The sequence below is a fragment of the Anarhichas minor genome, unplaced genomic scaffold, assembly GCF_050575085.1.
Source record: "Anarhichas minor isolate MPS153535 unplaced genomic scaffold, ASM5057508v1 ptg000003l, whole genome shotgun sequence".
Lineage (NCBI taxonomy): Eukaryota > Metazoa > Chordata > Actinopteri > Perciformes > Anarhichadidae > Anarhichas > Anarhichas minor.
This window is the reverse complement of record NW_027466449.1, coordinates 8,123,843-8,142,470: the sequence shown is the minus strand read 5'-3', so window position 1 is coordinate 8,142,470 and position 18,628 is coordinate 8,123,843. Positions and strand designations below refer to the sequence as shown.

The window sequence follows — 18,628 nt, the reverse complement described above, 5'->3', positions numbered from 1 at the left end:
AAAATGGTTACGATGCGCTTTTAATCAAACCCTTAACCTAATAGCCTTTACACGTTTACTCTCCCCAGGTGTAATAACGTTAAGCCGGATCGTCCAGTTAAAATAAAAAGTTTTAATGAAGTGCAGACAGACTGGAGACTAGTTGGACATGAATACCCTCTAACAGCAGCAGCCGGGGGAGCAGAGGTGGTTTCAGATACTAGATGCCCCACAGAAACCATTGGTTGGTTTTGCAGTTCATTATGGCTATATGTTGTGGCTCGTTGGACTCTTACTGCAGCGTTAAATCCAGTTCACCTGTGCAGCAAGAGAGCAGCTGTTCTGGCTGTTAACTCGACCCAAGTAGATTGCAGGACAGTAATACGAGAAGTAGTTTTTTGTTGAAGTAATGTTTGAAATTGAAAAAAATCCAAATACAAGTAAAAACAGTGTGATTGTTAAACCGCAGAATAGCAGTTGGTTAAGACTGCAGGCATCAGTAGCCTACCCGTGATGCCAGTGGAGACAGCTGTTTGCCTACAGCCGAATAACAAGCTCCACGAAGTGTCACATCTCTTGACTAAAGCCAGGTGGAAAGGCGTGGGGGCGATGGATAACACTTACTGATAGATCCACGGTCCCACTCATTTTGACCCGGTGAACTGTCTGAAAAAAAGAGAGACAACGAAAATTAGACCAAGAGCAGTCTGTCTTTGAGTTAAGAAAATTACGTTTTGCATCGAAACTGGAAAATTAGAATTCTTGATGAAGAAGAAGCTAAAATTCTACACCTTGTTCAATTAATATTTACGTTTCAATGAAAGATATATTAGATCAATAAATTGACCACTTGCCGAATCAACAGATCAAGTATTCCTTAAGTCCTATTATCAGGCGTATAAATGAACGGATGCATTGTGTGTAACATATTTCGTTTTTGCTCCATTTAAAATTGCCACAATATCATACAAATAATACAAATAAATTTAAAAGATTTCAATTCAAATATGAGCAATACATTCTATTTAAAAGATATCGAAAAGCCACATGTTTTATTCCAGCCAAAAACATTTTTCCTATAAGTTTACAGTTAATCTTTGTGTTGAAACAGAAAATAACCGTTTGATATGCTGCGTTATTATTTCATCCTAATGATGCTTGAGTTTGTCCCTCTGCGTCTGATCTCCTCTGTTATCTAGCCTAATTGAAGGGAGGCTGCCCTAGAAACACGTTGACATGTGTGGGCTCCTGCAGAACTGGGGCCGAGGACAGAGAAATTTAGGACGGGTCATTTTCAGACAGTAAAAAATAAATTTACAAGCATTATGATATTTCCTTGGGCATATGTTCTATGAATAGAAATCCCTGGACTTCAGCGCGGCTGAATTATGGCGAACAGTCAGTAAAAGAATCACGACGTTGTCTTCACATTGTAAATACATTCTGGCTGTGCTCGAAAACGACCTAATGGGACTTTATGGTTCTTATTTGGGCTAAGACAAAGGGAAGTCTGTGCTCACCCGGAAATGACCTCGGTGGATTGAATGATGACAGTGTCAGCTCCACAAGTCAAAGAAAGGAATACAACAGCACAGAACATGGCAGTGAAAACGGATGTTTAGACTGTTCCACTTTTATTGAGTCATATCAGAATGTTTTAAGCTGGAGTAACTTTGATATCAACAACATAATTCAAACTTCCTCTAAAGATGCAATGACTGACAAAAAAATACTTTCGATTATAATAAGGGCACTGCATCCTCTGTAAAGATGCCTTAACACACATCAAATTAGTTGTTAATGTATTGGAGAGATGATGAATGTTTTATTTTGTTTTTTGAAGGAGAACAACTTTGGATTCTTTTTTATTTTAGTTTGATAGCTTATGTTGATAATTTCTCCCTCTGATAACAGTAAACATGACAATACAACTGCTCAAAAACAGCACGAGATCAAATAAAATCATAGGATATAAAGAGCACTAATCCATGTCCTTACGTGGACACATTGCCCCCACAGTGAATCACCCACACAGGAGCGTGTTACACAGTGCCCCCTATTGGAAGTGTATAATTGATCATCCACCTGAAAACAAAAAGAAAAAGGGATGCTGGTGGGTTGAAAACAACACAGCCACGACTGTGAGTCATCAATACATACATGGACGTGCACATATTGATATCGGAACGTGATCCATTAAAACTCCTAATTTGGATGAGAGTGGATTCATCCATTTCTATCATATCTAATTACATTGTAGCCTTTGATGCTGCATCATGCACACCCCTGCTGCACCTTGCTCTGTCAGCTGAGCTGCACTCACCCCAAAATAGACTTAATATCAAAATGAGCCCTTTGCAATCCCACAGATTGATTAGGAAAGACCAGTATTTCTAGACTGAACTGCTTTCTAAGACATATGGGCAATTACATGATGTGCCCTATAGAGCAACAGAAAATTATCGAGCTAATAAGATCACATCGCCTCATCAGTCTCCAAACTGATCAAGTCAGTACAATTCTGCCCCTGCAGTGAGGACAAGTCTGCAGGGGGAAAGAGGGTGGAAAAACAAACATTCCTCTATTGTGCAACAAAGGTGCGTTTTTGTAAAACATGCAACAGCTCTAGCTCCAGCTCACAGCCACACTGATTTGCTCAGGCTTTGGGTTTGGACACGCCATAATTACACTGCAAAGTGCCTTTGAATCAAACCTGTCTGTTGGCCCAGACGTGACCCTATAACAACAGGAGCTCACGAGGACAAACACTAACCTCATGTCAAGGTGACACAGTGAGATGAAGCATTTTAATAAGGTTTCGTATTTTATAGCTTGTATGGTGCAGCATTTCAAACTACAAGACAACATTTTAGCATCACACCGAACAATATTACATTTTCAACACATTTTTTTTCAGCTACACAATCTGCACCCCTGAATCAAACTATGAGCATTGACTAAGAATTAAACAACAAAAAATACATACATACAGGTAAAAGAGAGAGTCAGTATGTGTATGTTTGAGAGAAAGAGGGAGAGAGTGTGGAGGGTGCCAAATTATTTCTGATAGTTCTGGCTGACATTTAATTATTTTTCAAATGTCTTTGATCGTTTTACTGACAGGATTAAGCGAAGCAAACTGTTGAATCAAACAGGATGCCACTGTCTGTGTTGAGATACATGAATACACATATAGATATATATTATTTATTTAGCTTTTAATTGTAAGATTGAAATCTCGTACAAATACAAAGATTATTCTGCGGAAAAACAATAACTGCCCTGACAAGCAAATAACCATGAGCGGTATAATCCCGTTTCTGTCGGACTAAATATGCAACTCCAGCTGTCCTTTAAAAAATGTCAAAAACAACATTTTCCCGGTGACTCAAAAAGTATAATTCTGTGATTATAAAAACGCATATTAACCATCAATTAATATCGTTCATTTTAAAGTGCATCAATTCAACATCCACGCATTCAAAGTCACGCTAACATAAAACAGAAACAATCTATTTTTTTTCACGGTGAAACAACGTTACAGTCACACAGGCCTGTAAAGGCAAAGTTAAAAGCAACTTACTGCAGCAGCTCTCAGTCCTCCGCACCACCGACTACACAGTCCGGAGAAAGGTACTGCATCCTCACTGCCACAAAGCCCTTTCTTCCTCAGATAAGGGGAACCCAGCAGCTGCGATTCCGGACAGTTAAGATTATATATGATGTGTATATATCGAAGGTTTGTCAGCTCTTCCAGGCCATAAAACCCACTTAAATGACACCACGTGCTTCCTGTGCACCATTCACAGGCCCTGCTTGGGGCAATTGGCATATGTAACCTTGTAAACTTTAAAATAGCCTAAAAGAAAGACATTCAAACAGGGATTCAATACATTGTCCACGTATATGTTAGGCCTAACAGAGCGCAGAGAAAGTGGAGGCTGTGCTGACCGGTTCTCATAACCGTCAAGGAAGTTGAATAGGAAGCTATTAGTTTGAGAGGTGAGTTGATTTTTATTTTCTTTAATAGAGAAATTAGCTCATAACCTTGGGCTATGCCGTGTCATACTACGACTTCTACAAAAGCTGCTGCTGGATGCAGACACCCAGCAAGTGGCATGGTTTTATGTCCTTTATAGTAGCAGGTCGTGTTGTTTTAACTACAGTGCAATGATGCTTAAAGAGCAGGGCGATATCATAAAGTTACCATATGGCCTTTAACAGTGACGGCGCATCAGTCTGCGGCCACAAGAAACCAACGTTTTGCATCCATGTTGTGTTGAAGGCGAGTGTTATCACAGGCTAGTGTGTCCCTTCCTTCCCTGACAAAACAGGAAACGGGAGTCTGCCAGTAGCGTAGTGCTGGAAAAGGGGCAATAAAGTTTTATGAGGGCCTTAAACTTCCAACCGCGTTTGTCAGTCAATGAAATTCTGTGGATTCCGACACATCCTCCAAAAAACGTGATCAGTAGAATAAAACAAAAGAATGAAAATCGGTAGTTGCTAAAAAAAAAAAAAGTAGACAACAATGTCCATATTAGTTTAATCAACGTAACCCTGATATGAGAAATAACAGAAATGTACATACCGACCAAAGGAAAAACCCTTTACTGTTAATGATGAGACTTTATTGGTTACAATCGACAATTAAGCCATCTATCAGTTCTTCCGGGCCTCGTGTAAACCATGGCACCTTAAGTTTACAGAGGGCGAGAGAAATGGCTTCACTGCACATCACAATATTATCACATAGTCGCTGAATTATACATAACGATTTAGATTCACAATTATATGACAGACAACAGGGATGAGGCCTTCACACTCACGGAGATATCAGCTCACTGAACATACCACACATTCAACCACTGCAACATCTTAGTGGATTTAAAAAGAAAAGGAAAGAGGTGGGAAAGTGTTTTTTTTACTGGTGGGAAAGGATCTCACTGTTGCTTACAGGACAGCTCATAAACAGCCATAAATAGCTTTTGTCTTTATTTTGATTTGTTGACGTTACATTTTTTTATCACATGATGTTGAGACAGAGCTGGAAACGATGCAGGCTATCACCCAGCCTCCACCACTTTTATCCTAATTCAAAACATAATTAGTAGCGTTGTGCAGCCTTTCAGTGCACCGCAGACCTAAAGCCTTGCAGCTCGAAGGGCCAAGCTCCTCTCAACCTCTTGTCCCCTTCGTGCAGCAAAGGGAGGTTATCATCGCATGGGCAGCAAATTAATTTAGAAATGTAAACCGATTGATCAATGTGAGTGATATTCAATACATTAGGTCCCAAACTGCAGCAAGTGACACATAATTGGTGATGAAGCACACAGCGCGGTGTCATGATGTCATTGCTCCTAGCAGTTCATCCGGAGGTCAGGCGGCACTCCAGCACTGTGTGGGGCTGAAAAACGTGCTGCATGCACCCGCTCTCTGGTGCTCTTTTATTCCTTCACTTTGATCTTTGAGTCCTTCTTCCACTTCATTCGTCTGTTCTGGAACCAGATTTTGATCTGCCTCTCGTTTAGACACAGGGTGTGGGCGATCTCTACGCGCCTGCGGCGGCTCAGGTACCGGTTGAAGTGAAACTCTTTCTCCAGCTCCAGAGTCTGGTAGCGGGTGTAACTGGTCCTGGACCGCTTACCCTCCGATTCTGAAGTGGCATTAAAATCAGTTAGCTTTCAGCAGCATTATAGTGGTGAATGAATATAATAGGCTAATAGTATTATTACATTAAAATAAAGATTGGTCATCCATAAAAATAAGAATTACAAGCACACATCTATTAATTTAAATCCCCGTCCACCCTCATTTGAAAGGTCAAATATCTTTATACAACCCAATTGAACCTGATCTTACTTACTGTGGTTTTGTGTAATAAAAATCATGTCAGGCTGATAAGGATGGTTAACTCCAATAAATATACTTAGCTTAAAGGAAGGAGGGCCCTCTACATTGTTACGCATTAAAACATATAAAATACACAAGACTAGTTAAGAAACTCTTCTTATTGTAATATGTAAAACTGGATAATAATGTGTTGGCCTTCGTGTAAACACTGACCTCGGCCTAATACCGCTGCAGTGGAACACCGTGGGAGGAAAAACAGATGTGTAAAATCTAAAGAAGTGGGATTAGAAAATGGATTCTGACGTTTCCCAGATATGTTTTCCTATTTGCAGATTTACAGACTGCTCATAGTGCTTAGAAACAGGCCTTTTGCTGCTATCGGACTTTAATATTCTAAAGTCCCTACTGTGTGCTCCAGGATGTTTGCAAATGGAGGAACACTAAACAGAAGTAGCTTCTTTTTTTTTGCAGAAAATGTGCTCACCGTCCATCTGCAGCCTAAATTGTCAACCAGTGGTTTTAAGGCAAGGAGAAGGAGCACGCCTATTCAATTCTTTTAGAGGTGAAAAGTTCACGATTGGGTCAGGGCATTGGTGTTTCCCAGAGTTCAATTTAAGGCTAAAGCTTCTCCCACACAGTGAGTTTGATAATGTAAAACATTAACTACGACTATAAAGGAAACAAGGCAAAAACTAATACTTCGAGCTGAATTTGTGAATATTATTTCATAGTTTTATCACAATTTTGTTCTCTTATCCAATTATACCACCATAAATCAACCCGCAGATCACCTCTTCACCGTAACAGAGCAGGTTTACGAGCAATGGATGCCTTTGTCATAAAATTTATGACCACGAGTTTTTATTATTTCCTGCGTTTGGCCTATAAAACTCAAGAGGGAAACTGGAACGGACGAAAAGAAGTGTTGCAGCGTAAAGAGAGAATAAGGGAAAGCATCTTTAGTCGCACTTTAGAAAATAGGCAAACTTTACCGTGGCTCATGTGCAGTTTTGTCATCCATGGATAAATCTGTGGCTGCTGCTCGCTGTCCTGACGCTGGCTCACATTTGTGTGTCGTTTCACCGTTTGCGTGTTCTCCGCGTTTCTCTCGCTCTCTTGGCTCTTGTTGCCGCCGGATTTTGCGCTCCTCTCCGGGTCTCTTTCTGCCCCTCGTCCCAGCAGCGCGCTGCTGCCGTAGTTGAGACCGCTTGCGTTCACAGACGAGCTACTGGAGACCATGGTTATCTGTGGTCCTGACGGGAGAGGAGTATCCGTATTGCCACGCAGGCTAGTTTTCATCTCCTCTCGTTCAACAGAGGTCGTGGGGACGGGACAAGTGAATATCCCGTTCACATTAACACCCTCATAGCGGCTGGACGCGCGCCCAGAAAGATCGAAACTAAACATAGTGTTAGGAGAAGTTGTCTCGCTTGTTTGCCTGAGATTGCAGCTGTCAACATAAGAGCTCATTTTGAACAATCAGCGATACTTTCTTTTTAAACTAGAGAGGGCTGCGGGATGTTTGTGGCGGTTATTTCCTTGTTTTTGTTGATCATTGCTTTTCTTTGTAGCCGCTTTTGGAAAATTCAGAGCTGTCTGCCTTAAAAAAATAATCCAGGATTTATAGGTGGAGTAGGCTTTGGTATCTTTTTTTTAATTCTTGATCCGACGTGCGCTGCCCAAATATGGGGTATTTGTATGGGATCACGTGCACATGTTGGCCAGTCATAAATTGGCTTTGATACTCAATGGGGATATTGATGAATAGGAGAAACGTGTCCGGTAAACTTTGAGCTGTTGGTTGTTGAGGACCAGGCAGGGATCTTTAGCGCAAAAAGGGCAGGACAGTAAGACAAGAGCGTCATCTGGTGTCTGGTATGGGGCAGGACGGTCAGAATCGGCCAGAGCTCTCTGCCCCCGCCACACCGCGAGTCCACCAACAGCCCCATATAATAAATTAATAATAATAACGATAACAATCATAATAATAAAAATAAATACTAATGACATTTTAAACTGCTCACTTGTTTTAAATATATTTACACATATGGACGTCAAGTTAAAATACAGCTACGGGAATGTTATTGGTTAACCGCATATTGAACAATAGCTCATTCCCATGCTTTTATGAATCATACCAAGTTGAATATTGAATCAATAAAAGGCCAAAATTTGTTTTAAAAAATCCTTTCATTGGCTTGTTTGTTGCTTGCCGTTACAGCCTCCCTTGACCATAACGGTCATGATAAAGATAACATGTCAAACAAGTATCCACAATCACGCACTGAGTTTGGTGCCTATTTCAAGAAATCTTTCTTTATACGATCATCTGACTCAGAAAGATGCTCCCAAAAACACAGGACGATGGTGACATTTTTGCAAATATTTTATTCCATGATACACAATTATGACAAAACATGAATTCGCAACTCCCAAACAGAAGTGAAGAATTACTAGTGTACAAACCTGTTTCACAATGAAAGCCTATTGTGTCAAATTATAAACAAAAAAAGGGGGGCTACGCGCAATTGTATGTTATGCAGCGTCTATCAAAGCGGCTAAATGCACATAAGTGCTTACAGGATTTACATAGTATATTGTTACTTTGATTATATACAGGCATTTCAGTTGTTTGTGTGTGGACTGTGGTCTATGTCCGTGCAAGTTTCATGTTTGTGCAGGACACTTTTCGGCGGATGATTCAAGTGGGCCTATACTATAATACTGTGATCAAATGAAGTGTCCGCCCGGTCCTTTCCTTTCCCTCCGTGGAATGTTCATGTACAACATTGAGTTAAATCTGACCAACACTGTATTCTGTGAGGTGATTTAAAGAGTTCACAGTGATGGATGGGGTGTGGGGGGATATATACACAGATTTTACTGGCATGAGAAATAACGTAGAAATGAATACTTCTTTTTATTTTCACAATACAAGTGTGACATTGCAATAAAACAGAATCAGCAGCCCAAGTGTCACAGGGGAACAAACTGTGGCTGAAATAATCTGGATTTCTAAGGCTCAACACTCCTGTGGTCAACATGGGATATAAGTGGGAGAGCTGCGGTAGCCATCATGCAGTGAAGTCGCTCTCAAGTCCATATAGATTTTTTTAGGTAGTTATGTTGGGTTTACATGGTCATCAGGTGTTTCCCCCTTTTTTTTTTTTTTTTTTTTTTTTTTTTTTTGAAACTATTCTTTCTTCTTGTCCTCATCCTTCTGTTCTTCAATTGCGCCATTGCGTTCCTCCTCCGGAGAGGCTCCTGTCTGTTCACTTCCAGTCACCGTGGAGGTCAGGTTGCTCTCTTTCTTCCATTTCATACGTCGGTTCTGAAACCAGATTTTGATCTGCCGCTCCGTTAAACAAAGCGCATTGGCGATTTCGATGCGTCTGCGCCTGGTCAGGTAGCGGTTGAAATGAAACTCCTTCTCCAGCTCAAGTGTTTGGTACCGAGAGTATATTTGACGTCCTCTGCGTCTGTCTGTCCCGTAGCCCACTCCTGCTGAAATACAAAGTGAAGTCACTAATTGAATCGCAGAAGGCGAAGTCACATTTGACATTCAAAAACACACGCCTCTGTCTGTGCTCTAATAATACTTGAAGCAGTTGAGCACAAGTTTTACCTCATTGTTAGAATCACAAATGTAATAGAAATCCACGAAGAAGAATAAAGTAATTTTAACTGAAAGACAAATCCTTCCTCAAAGGGCATCTTAGCTGTATTATTTAAAAATAATAAAAGCGTCGTAATGCATTCTCTGTGTCTCTCGCTGCTGGTTATGGCTACTATATCTTTCTTAATATGAAAGCTGTTTGTTTGCACATGTAAAGGCCCATCTACAAGTCGAGGGGATACAGTAATGTTTTATGGGGCCATAAAAAGTAACTTACTCTCTTGGTAAGACATATCGTAAAACTGGCCCATTTCCTTAATTTATTTGTCGTAGTAAAACTCACCGTTGTGTGAGTTCATTCGCTGCATCCACGGGTAGATCGGGATGTTGGTTTTCTGATCCTGCGCTCCTGCTCTTCCTTGGTCCAAACTGTACTCTTGAGCAATGTGGCTTTGTGTATTGAGTCCCATGTTTGTTTGTCTGCAACTGGGGAGCACGTCCTTGTCTTGAAGAAACACGTTTGATCCGTATTCATACTGTGCCCTGCCAGACCCAAAAACGACATTGTCTTGAGGAGAGTAGAAAGGTGCATATATCCGATTCTGGGTCACAGCAGCGCCGTACGACGAAAAATGTCTGACTGTGTCATAGGTGGTGGAGTTTAGGGGTACGTTAGGCAAAACATCTTGACCACCGGATAAATGGCAGGAGAGCGACGGGTTTGCGAAATAAGAATTCATACCTTGCCTGTAACCCTCTCTCCAACTCTCCCCACTTCTTTATCGGTCTCTCTTCAATCTCCTTCTCAGTAAATCTCCTTCCCGTCTGTGTCAACCAACCACACCTTTCTCCAAGGTCTTCCTTTTTCTCTCTCGACTTTCTGCTTCTCTAACTGGACGTGGGCTACTTTGAGGATTCAATATTATTAATTTCCAATCTCCGGTTAAGACGCACAAACCCGAGTGTTATAGCCGAGGCTTGGCTCGGTGAGAGACAATATGACAACGTCAGCTGACCGTTCTCCACCAATTGAGAGGCAGGAGTTGAGGAGAAACTGTAGCTTTTAGCTCAGCGCTTGAACATTAGTGCTAAATGCCGATAAACACACCGTGGAGTTGGAGTGGCACACTATAAGCTTGGCTGAATGAGATGTTTTTGACGTGAAGTTTAACAATATGTGGTGTTTGGGGAGGAAGTATGATGCGAAATGTGGGTAATGTCATTCAGTACAGTGATCACACTCAAAGCAAAGCGGAACATTTGCATAAAAATACACATGAACACAACTCCAAAGGTGGTAGAGAGTGCAGGAAATGAGCTATCAAATTAATTTACTGAAACAGAAAGAAAAGCTATTTTCTGTGATCTTGAGTGTGTGTGTGTATGTGTGTATGTGTGTTTTTCCAAAACACAGTTTTATTTTCACAACACCACTGCAGCGATGGGCTATACTATCTGCATGCTCTCATCCCGCAAGACGCAGCACCTTTGTATTAAGACTAAAATGAATATTGGCATTTTTTTCTGTTTATCTCAGCCATATCGACGAGTTTCCAGCATACTGTTAATGTTTCCATTGTGTATGAATTATCTGGCATGTGAGCAATTTCAATGTTTTTTGCAGTGAACTGGGGGAGGGTGTAGGTGGTAAGAATGCGTTTATGGTCTCTGTTCTGTGAGGGCAATAAAACAAGTGACGTTCCCCAGCACACCAACAACTATCTCTGCAGCAAAGCCCTGCAACACGAGCAGCAATCTCCCAGGCTCAGAAATGAAAGCACTGCACAGCACGTGGAGGCATAAACTAAATGGAAACAGCGTGTATAGATCAGACTGGCTAGCACAGAACTGCGTCCAACTGCGGCCACTCTCTATGAAAATCTAATCAGTTATGCGACTGTCCAGCACACGTCAGACAAAATCCTCCGCAGGCCAACAGTGTCCGGTGTTCCCTTTGAGCCGATAGCAGGTACAGTCTCTTTAAATCACAACAATAAATGCTATGCTTTCAGATTTATGCACAGAAGTTAGTCTTTTCCTCCTGTTCGGATCATACTTCGACATTCCTCTCGCACACAGGGGAAAGGGGAACCGATAATTATCTGAGCAGCAAATTATGGGTTTGGAAATTACTTCAGACTTGTTCTGCAAAAATCTAGCAAGTCTTGAGCGCCTGTCAGGGCGAAATGTTCTGCAACTAAATGCGTAAAATTCTACAATAATGACATAAAAGAGACCATGCAGCTTTACTCGCTCTCAGTTGTCTGTGATTAATATAATTAAATTACTTTTCGTACAGCTGATAAGAGCGCAGTTTTACACCGCCTGCATTTTCTTTTATTTAAAAAAGGACGTTTAAAAAGAATACAAATAAAACTTCACACATTCATTTGAAACAATATAATTCACATTATCTTTACTGTTCGCAACAGGCCATAATAGATACCAAGAAAATAATCAATATAGTTATTGAAAATGTCTGTTGAAACGCAGCAGCCTATCCACCTCATTGATTACTTCAATGGGGTGAATACTCGCAGCCTAAACGTGCAACACTGTTTGGTCTGTTGTTTGGGATCCTGAATAGCCCATAAAAGAGACAAGAACAAAGAGAAGGAAGTTGCTGGTGCAATAAAAGTTTCCCTTCACCTTATTCGTGGCCATATGTGATATCCGCGTGGCACGAATTTTAGGAAAATAAAGCGCAAAAGTTGGAGGCTGCAATGACCCACTCCTGCTGTCCTGGGATTTTTTTCCTTTTTCACTTTGATATCAAGTAATGAATCAGTTGATGGACATAACAAACATATATAGCATTGTTAAAATACTGGGAGTCCCAATTCAGCCTCTATATCTGTGTTTTCAACCCACGCAGGGGCCAATGTCACCAAACGTAAAAAATACGGAAACATATCAAGTATATTCACCACTTTAACAGCAAAAATAAATTTAGATTTGAACAAAAGGAGTCCCAAAGCCCAAAATGTGACAAATTTGGTGATTGGCAGTCTACTTTGTCATGCTCACGGTGTCAGATACAGCATGTGTACTGGATTTATGAAAGTCTTTGTTTCAATAACAACTTCTGTTACTGTCATGCTGTTGTTAGTAGCTATTTACTCAGTATTAAAACATTAAAATAACTTTTTAAATATTTATTTAAACTAAATATTTTTCAAATTATTTGGGTTTTTGAAACGCAGATTTTCCTTAATTGTTATTCACAGCCAGCGGCAAAAAAAAAAAAAAACACGCTGCTCCATGAAGTTTAGGTTGTAAATAAAGGCAGAACACTAAAGCCAATGTGTGGACTGGAAAGGCAGGAATGCAGCAGAGGTTGTGCCAGTGTGCAGAATTAGAAAGGTCATTCTTTCCCTCGTGTTTTAGTGTTTTATTGCGGCCCGTGAGGCAAATCACGTGCACGGCTTTTGATGCAGGAAGGAAAGGAGCCGTTTGGTCCACGTTTCCACGTTATTTTAAAGGATATTATAACGATGAACGAAAGAACCAAGAAGGTCTTAGACAAAAATTATAAATGATCAGCCTAGTACTATAGGCTACCAGCCATGGATATTAATAATTAGCATTAATAATGCATTAATGAATACTATATGCTCTTGATTTGTTAGTAGTCATCATCAGTGAATGCGCAATGAAGGGTGAGACTAATGGTAATAGATCATGAGTAGCAGGGCTTCTTCCTGTTATTTATATTATTTATATTATTATTTTATTTGTCGGGGTTATAGAGTTAGTAACTATCATGTTGGATCGGTTTTAAATGTGCACTATAATTGGCTCTTCTGCTGAAGGCCTAACTTTAACAGCCTGCGCCCCTGCAACACAACAGGGCCCATCCACGTCCATTAACCTATAACTTCTCCTTTGCATTCTTTTACATCAATATCCAACGGCACAACATCACTCACAATTAGCTATACGGGACCTGTAAAATTTCTACATTATCAGCCATGATTAAAAACACAACGAGGGAGGCAAAGTCTGGTCTGCCCCTGATGCTTTTTTCCTCTCCCCCGCTTCTAACCTTACTAATAAGGAGTAATTCACATACTAACAATGTAAAGCCCTCTATAAGCACTTTACCATTGCTGGCTAGCCCAATTAATGTCCGGAAGTGTTCGACTTTATGCTCGTTAAGCACTCAGGAAGCTGTTGCCCAATGAGCGCATGTTGATCCACACATCATAAATTATGACCATTAGTAGGCAAAAATTTTGCCCTGTCGGGATTTGTAAGTGAGGTTCTAAATGTGGTGATGCAGACAGATTCATGACTTCATGGAGTTTTATGCGAACCTATCTGTGCTTTTAAAAACACTGCAGGGCAAAACAATAGACTGGTTTTCCCTTCTTATTTTAAACCAAGATTTACCTAACAACCCCAAACGTCATGGATTAAATGGACTCTCTCTCTCCTTCCCTTTCTTTCTTTCTCTCCCTCTCTCTGCAGGCACAGTATTGGGCAGCAGCGGACACGAGCCATTGCAACAGCAATGTTTCATAAGGGAAAAACAAACAACGTGTGTAACAGTAGGTTAAAATACTTTAAAGGCTTCCAGAGCGAGGCTTTGCCAATAATTGCGTTTGACAAGATTGAAACTCAAGACTGTTGAGCTTCAGCAGGGGACAGAAACACATGAAATCACTTTATGGGTTCTCTATTTTGTTTTTGGGGTGCAGGGCCGATTTAGTATCATGAACCAGTTTTATCACGTTTTCACACACACACACACACACACACACACGCACACACACACACACACACACACACACACTTGTATAAATATGGTTTCAGTCCCATCTGAGCTATATGCTGAGAATATTTAGAAATTAATCTGGGTTGATTTTGTTTTTTTGGTCAAAATGTTGGAAAGAACTAGAGTGTATTTCATATTTACTACACGATTTACTACACACAGTTAAGTGTAACTGTAGCCCTGTTAAATAACTGTTGTTATTACTGCAGGTTTTCATGATAATGAGGATATTTGTGATGGTTTTTTGCTGATGGTGTGAATAAAATCTGGTGTTGCTCATCATAATGTCGTCAGTGATTATGTCACAATATCTTATAACAAATCACCATCTTATTACATCGGTAGAAAACAATAAAACAGACCAATCCCTCGTTCTCCGAGGTGACAACAACAAATCAGACACTCAGAAACACTCCTCGGTGTCAAGCTCGTGCGGTTACTCGCTGGCAGCCGTGTATCAGCTGGGTCAGCTGACATCCGCAGTGAACCGCCGCCGAAAACCAGCAGCCATAAACAACAAGCCTCAACACCCGCCCACTTCCACATGCAACACGTCTGATCGCTAGGGGGCACTGCCGGGATCTACACGGTGTGACTGGGTGTTTGCGTGTGCGTGTGCGTGTGCGTGTGCGTGTGCATGCGTGTGTGTGTGTGTGTGTGTGTGTGTGTGTGTGTGTGTGTGTGTGTGTGTGTGTGTGTGTGTGCGTGCGTGCGTCAAATTGCACATGATATTCAGGCCCTTGGCAAAGGCTGAATAAAACAAGTGACAGCAAGTATGGAAGCAAGAAATAATTACAGCACATGGATGTCATTTGTCACTGCCTAGTCAGTAGGGCCTCTGAGTGATGACAAAGTTTACTATCAGTATGCAATTTATTGCAACAGATTGGCACAGCATCTGTGAAATGCTCCGCTAATGTAGGCCAAAGCGGTCAGTGGCACACACGCAGGTGCTGCTACACCAGCCAGTGAGGTACAATGCCAGTCGTTCTGGGCATCAGCAGCCTCACAGGCTACAGGTCAGGTCACACAGAATAGACGACTCACTCACGCTCGCTCGCTCGCATCATTTCAACCCAGCAAACATTGGCCTGATTGTCGAACACAACACGAAAACATGACTACAGAGTGATAGAGATATGTGTAATCTTACCCCAGCAGGCTCTCCGTAGTTTGCAGCTTCACTGTGGTCCAACATTGCAGCTGAGGGGTCACGATGGCGAGTGGGAAATATCAACAGAAGGCACATCTCCCGTGTACCGTCTTCACATCCCGGCGATAAGGAGCCCGTGGAGGCAGGCTGTCGGCTTGCCGAGAAAAGTATTTTCTAGCAGGCTGGCTGGCTCCTTTTCCCTTCCCAGTCGCGGTTTTATTGCCTCCGGGGGGGGGATAAACGCAGCGGCTGGTAGAGGCGGCGACTGTCCCGAAGATCCCTGTGTCAGGGAGTCGGAGATCGGATGAATATCACACGAAGCAGCGTCAACATGTCTGTGCAGTATTTTTAAATTAGAATAAAGAAAAAGACGTTTCTACGCCCAGCGTAGTCTGCTGCTGATACAAGGGAAGGACCAGAGAATAGACAACAGCATAAAGTTCATGTTCATAGAGCGTGTGCCACGTGGCTCGCCACAGCCAATCGCAGAAAGGATTCAGTCGTAAACTTTTATTACTCAGCTGTAAATTTCTCCCTTTAACAACCAGGAATGTTTGCACCCATCTTTTCCCCTTTCCTTTTTTCGACTGCACAAAACTAAAAATGGCCACACGATATGGAGTGCGATGCTGAGATTTCCCATTTGTTACAAAATAGACGTGCGTCAAAAGAATATGACAGTTCCCCTGGTGGACAAGCTGTATGCCATGATGTACCCAAGCCAGCGCGGAATGGGAATTAAAAGTGTGAGTAAGAAATAGAGGGAGGGGAGACAGAGAGACATGACGAGAGAGACGTCTAATTAAACTTCAATTAGCTAAACACTTCCATATTAGGGCCTCTCTCTCTCTCTCTCTCTCTCTGACTGATTCTTGGGATGGATTATATGACAGTAAGCAGATATCAGGTTCCACTGTTTACATCAAACATCAACTAGATGCTCCAGGTACATGCGTAATATGAAGATTATGTAAAATTCAACTGAGTGGCTGGAGGGTATATCGTCATACTTTAAACTTGAAAAGCAGGACAGGTGGAGCCTGCAGAGAACACACGCACAACAGAAGCTACCCAACCTGACTAGCACACAATATACACTCTAAATCTGGTTCAAACTTTCAACACAATCGATGAGTAACACACGCAGAAAAGGAGAAAATTGCGATTTTGAAAATACGGACATACATTTGTATATCTTAGAAATAAGAATCACGCGAGGCGATGACTTGGTTTACAAGCAAATGTCTTCATCTTCAACAAATACATTGCATTGAAACATATCTAAAAGAGAGTAAGATGATATGAGAGCAATAGGAAATAAATCACTTAGCTTGAGCCTAACACACAGGTTTTATCTCATAGATTCCACTTGAGCAATGCCTCTCGCTTTTTTACTTTTATTAAAGAAATGATGGCATGTAATCTTAGTAACGAATAAAATAAATTTCCGACAGCAAATTAATAAAAGAAACGTGAGTTACATACTTGGATGAGTGGTGCATCTTGTCCTTGCAGGCCGTGATCTCCAAACTGAGCCTCGGCACAGACAGACAAAAGATGCAGACCCATCCGAGCCGTGCCTTTACACCACCAATAAAGTTTACAGCAGGTACACTAAACTTTATTGGTTATGTCAACCCTGTGGTAAAAGTGCACACACATAACGGGCCCATCCGTGGAGCAGAATAGCTGTGACTTGGGGACACATCCGGAATTTTCTAAAGACTACACGCACGTAAATAGAAGAATAAACACCCTGGATGGACATTGTTTCATTTAGAAAAATATAAGACACAATTGAGGGGAAACCCTAAACTGACAATCTACAATACCCTGTTTTCTTTTATGGCAGCAGCTTGGACTTGCAATGAGGAAAAGTACTGAAGTTAAAAAGCAGTTTGCAAGCAATCTGCCTTTTCACACGGATAAAAAGCCTGCATGCAAAACTGTGATTTGGTTTCGATTCCATTCGTTAGCCTATATTAACTTTAACAAGCGCACAGAATAAATGTTGCGCCTATATGTCCATCTGTAAGTTGGTTGTACTAAAAATAAAAAAATTATAATATTTTCAGAAACAACTAATTTCAAAAAAATGTGCAGCTTTGTTAATTTTGTGTCTAAAAAAAATATTCACTTAAGGCCTTGATTTTCCAAATCTCTACCTTCAAGATAAACCAGAATTCAACATTTTGAATTAGAGTTAAACACATATTAACTAAATAAGCACTCGCACCTTACAGCCGTCTTTATGCTAAACTATTTGCATCCACAAGGTCTCATATACAAATGGATCACTTCAGTTTATTAAAAATAGTCTAACTGAGCAGATAAAACGCAGACAGGCTATACGAGCCACGAGTTTTGAATAATTTAGCTGCATGACACTGAAACAACCACACGGATAGACGGCATTATTACTTATTAGAGAGATGTAGTTATAATAATACATTAAAGTTGTAAAAAAAAAAAAAAAATGATGAATAAAGGTCAGTTATTTCCCTTCAAATTAAAAATACAGCTCGTCGTTCAGTGAAATTATCTTGCAAACAGTAGATGGAAGAAGAGATCAAATTATGTGATTTAAAAGAGAAGGATCAGGTTTCTATTAATATAATCTAGCGAGTTGGCTATAACAACCCTTCAAGTGACCTACATTGCTGCACCGTTTTTGACATATTGAAGTGGCTGTACTGCTTCAATGATACTCTGGAATAAACGAAGGTAATGAGCAGTCAACTTAAAATCAAACAGTTATCATAAAAGCAGCAGCCGGGAGAGAGAAGACACAAGGTGTTACCTGCACTTGTCCTCTTTTCCGCTTTGATTTCAACGCTCTGAGGCTTTCCGGAGGTTTGTCTGGACACCAAGTTTCACACAACACCTTGCATGGTATAGACAGATAAAGCCTCCCTCATGCTTTGCCATTATTTAGTCTGATTATTAACTTCACGCCAGATGTTTGTTCATATCATCTCAAACAGCCATTATTCATCCCAAGATTCATTAAGGAAAGCTTGGTGTCCTCCCTGAAGAGAGGAAGTTTCTTATTAAGAGGATGAATCAAACACGACTCAGGCTTTGGAGAGTACGCATGCTGTGAATGGGACTCGCAATCTTTCCTTAAAAGGTGCAGGGATCCGTCTGCAAACGCACTTCTGGCGTTTTTTTTAATCGAATTGAGTTGGAAAGTTTAAATTAAGCAAACTTTATTCAAGAAGCTGTTCAATATGCCATCGCCTATATCCTTCCC

At 40.9% G+C, this 18,628-nt stretch overlaps 2 protein-coding genes across 2 annotated transcripts; both read right to left on the bottom strand.

Annotated features, from left to right (window-relative positions):
- Positions 1-5,423: 5,423 nt before the first annotated feature.
- On the bottom strand, positions 5,424-7,299 carry hoxc5a (homeobox C5a). The gene is made up of 2 exons (XM_076091114.1): positions 6,822-7,299; positions 5,424-5,632 (listed from the first exon to the last, which is right to left on the bottom strand). The coding sequence occupies exons 1-2, from the start codon at positions 7,297-7,299 to the stop codon at positions 5,424-5,426; spliced, it is 687 nt and encodes a 228-aa protein (XP_075947229.1).
- A 1,694-nt stretch (positions 7,300-8,993) lies between these two features.
- hoxc6a (homeobox C6a) lies at positions 8,994-10,197 on the bottom strand. Its single transcript, XM_076091105.1, has 2 exons — positions 9,789-10,197; positions 8,994-9,333 (listed from the first exon to the last, which is right to left on the bottom strand). The coding sequence occupies exons 1-2, from the start codon at positions 10,183-10,185 to the stop codon at positions 9,023-9,025; spliced, it is 708 nt and encodes a 235-aa protein (XP_075947220.1). The 5' UTR covers positions 10,186-10,197; the 3' UTR covers positions 8,994-9,022.
- Between the last annotated feature and the right edge of the window lie 8,431 nt (positions 10,198-18,628).

Excerpts from the sequence above, each read along its gene's own strand:
- hoxc5a (XM_076091114.1), bottom strand. The coding sequence starts at position 7,299 with ATGAGCTCTTATGTTGACAGCTGCAATCTCAGGCAAACAAGCGAGACA. Across the intron at positions 5,633-6,821 it reads AAAACTGCACATGAGCCACG|AATCGGAGGGTAAGCGGTCC; the intron begins GTAAAGTTTGCC and ends ATGCCACTTCAG.
- hoxc6a (XM_076091105.1), bottom strand. The coding sequence starts at position 10,185 with ATGAATTCTTATTTCGCAAACCCGTCGCTCTCCTGCCATTTATCCGGT. Across the intron at positions 9,334-9,788 it reads GCGAATGAACTCACACAACG|CAGGAGTGGGCTACGGGACA; the intron begins GTGAGTTTTACT and ends TTTGTATTTCAG.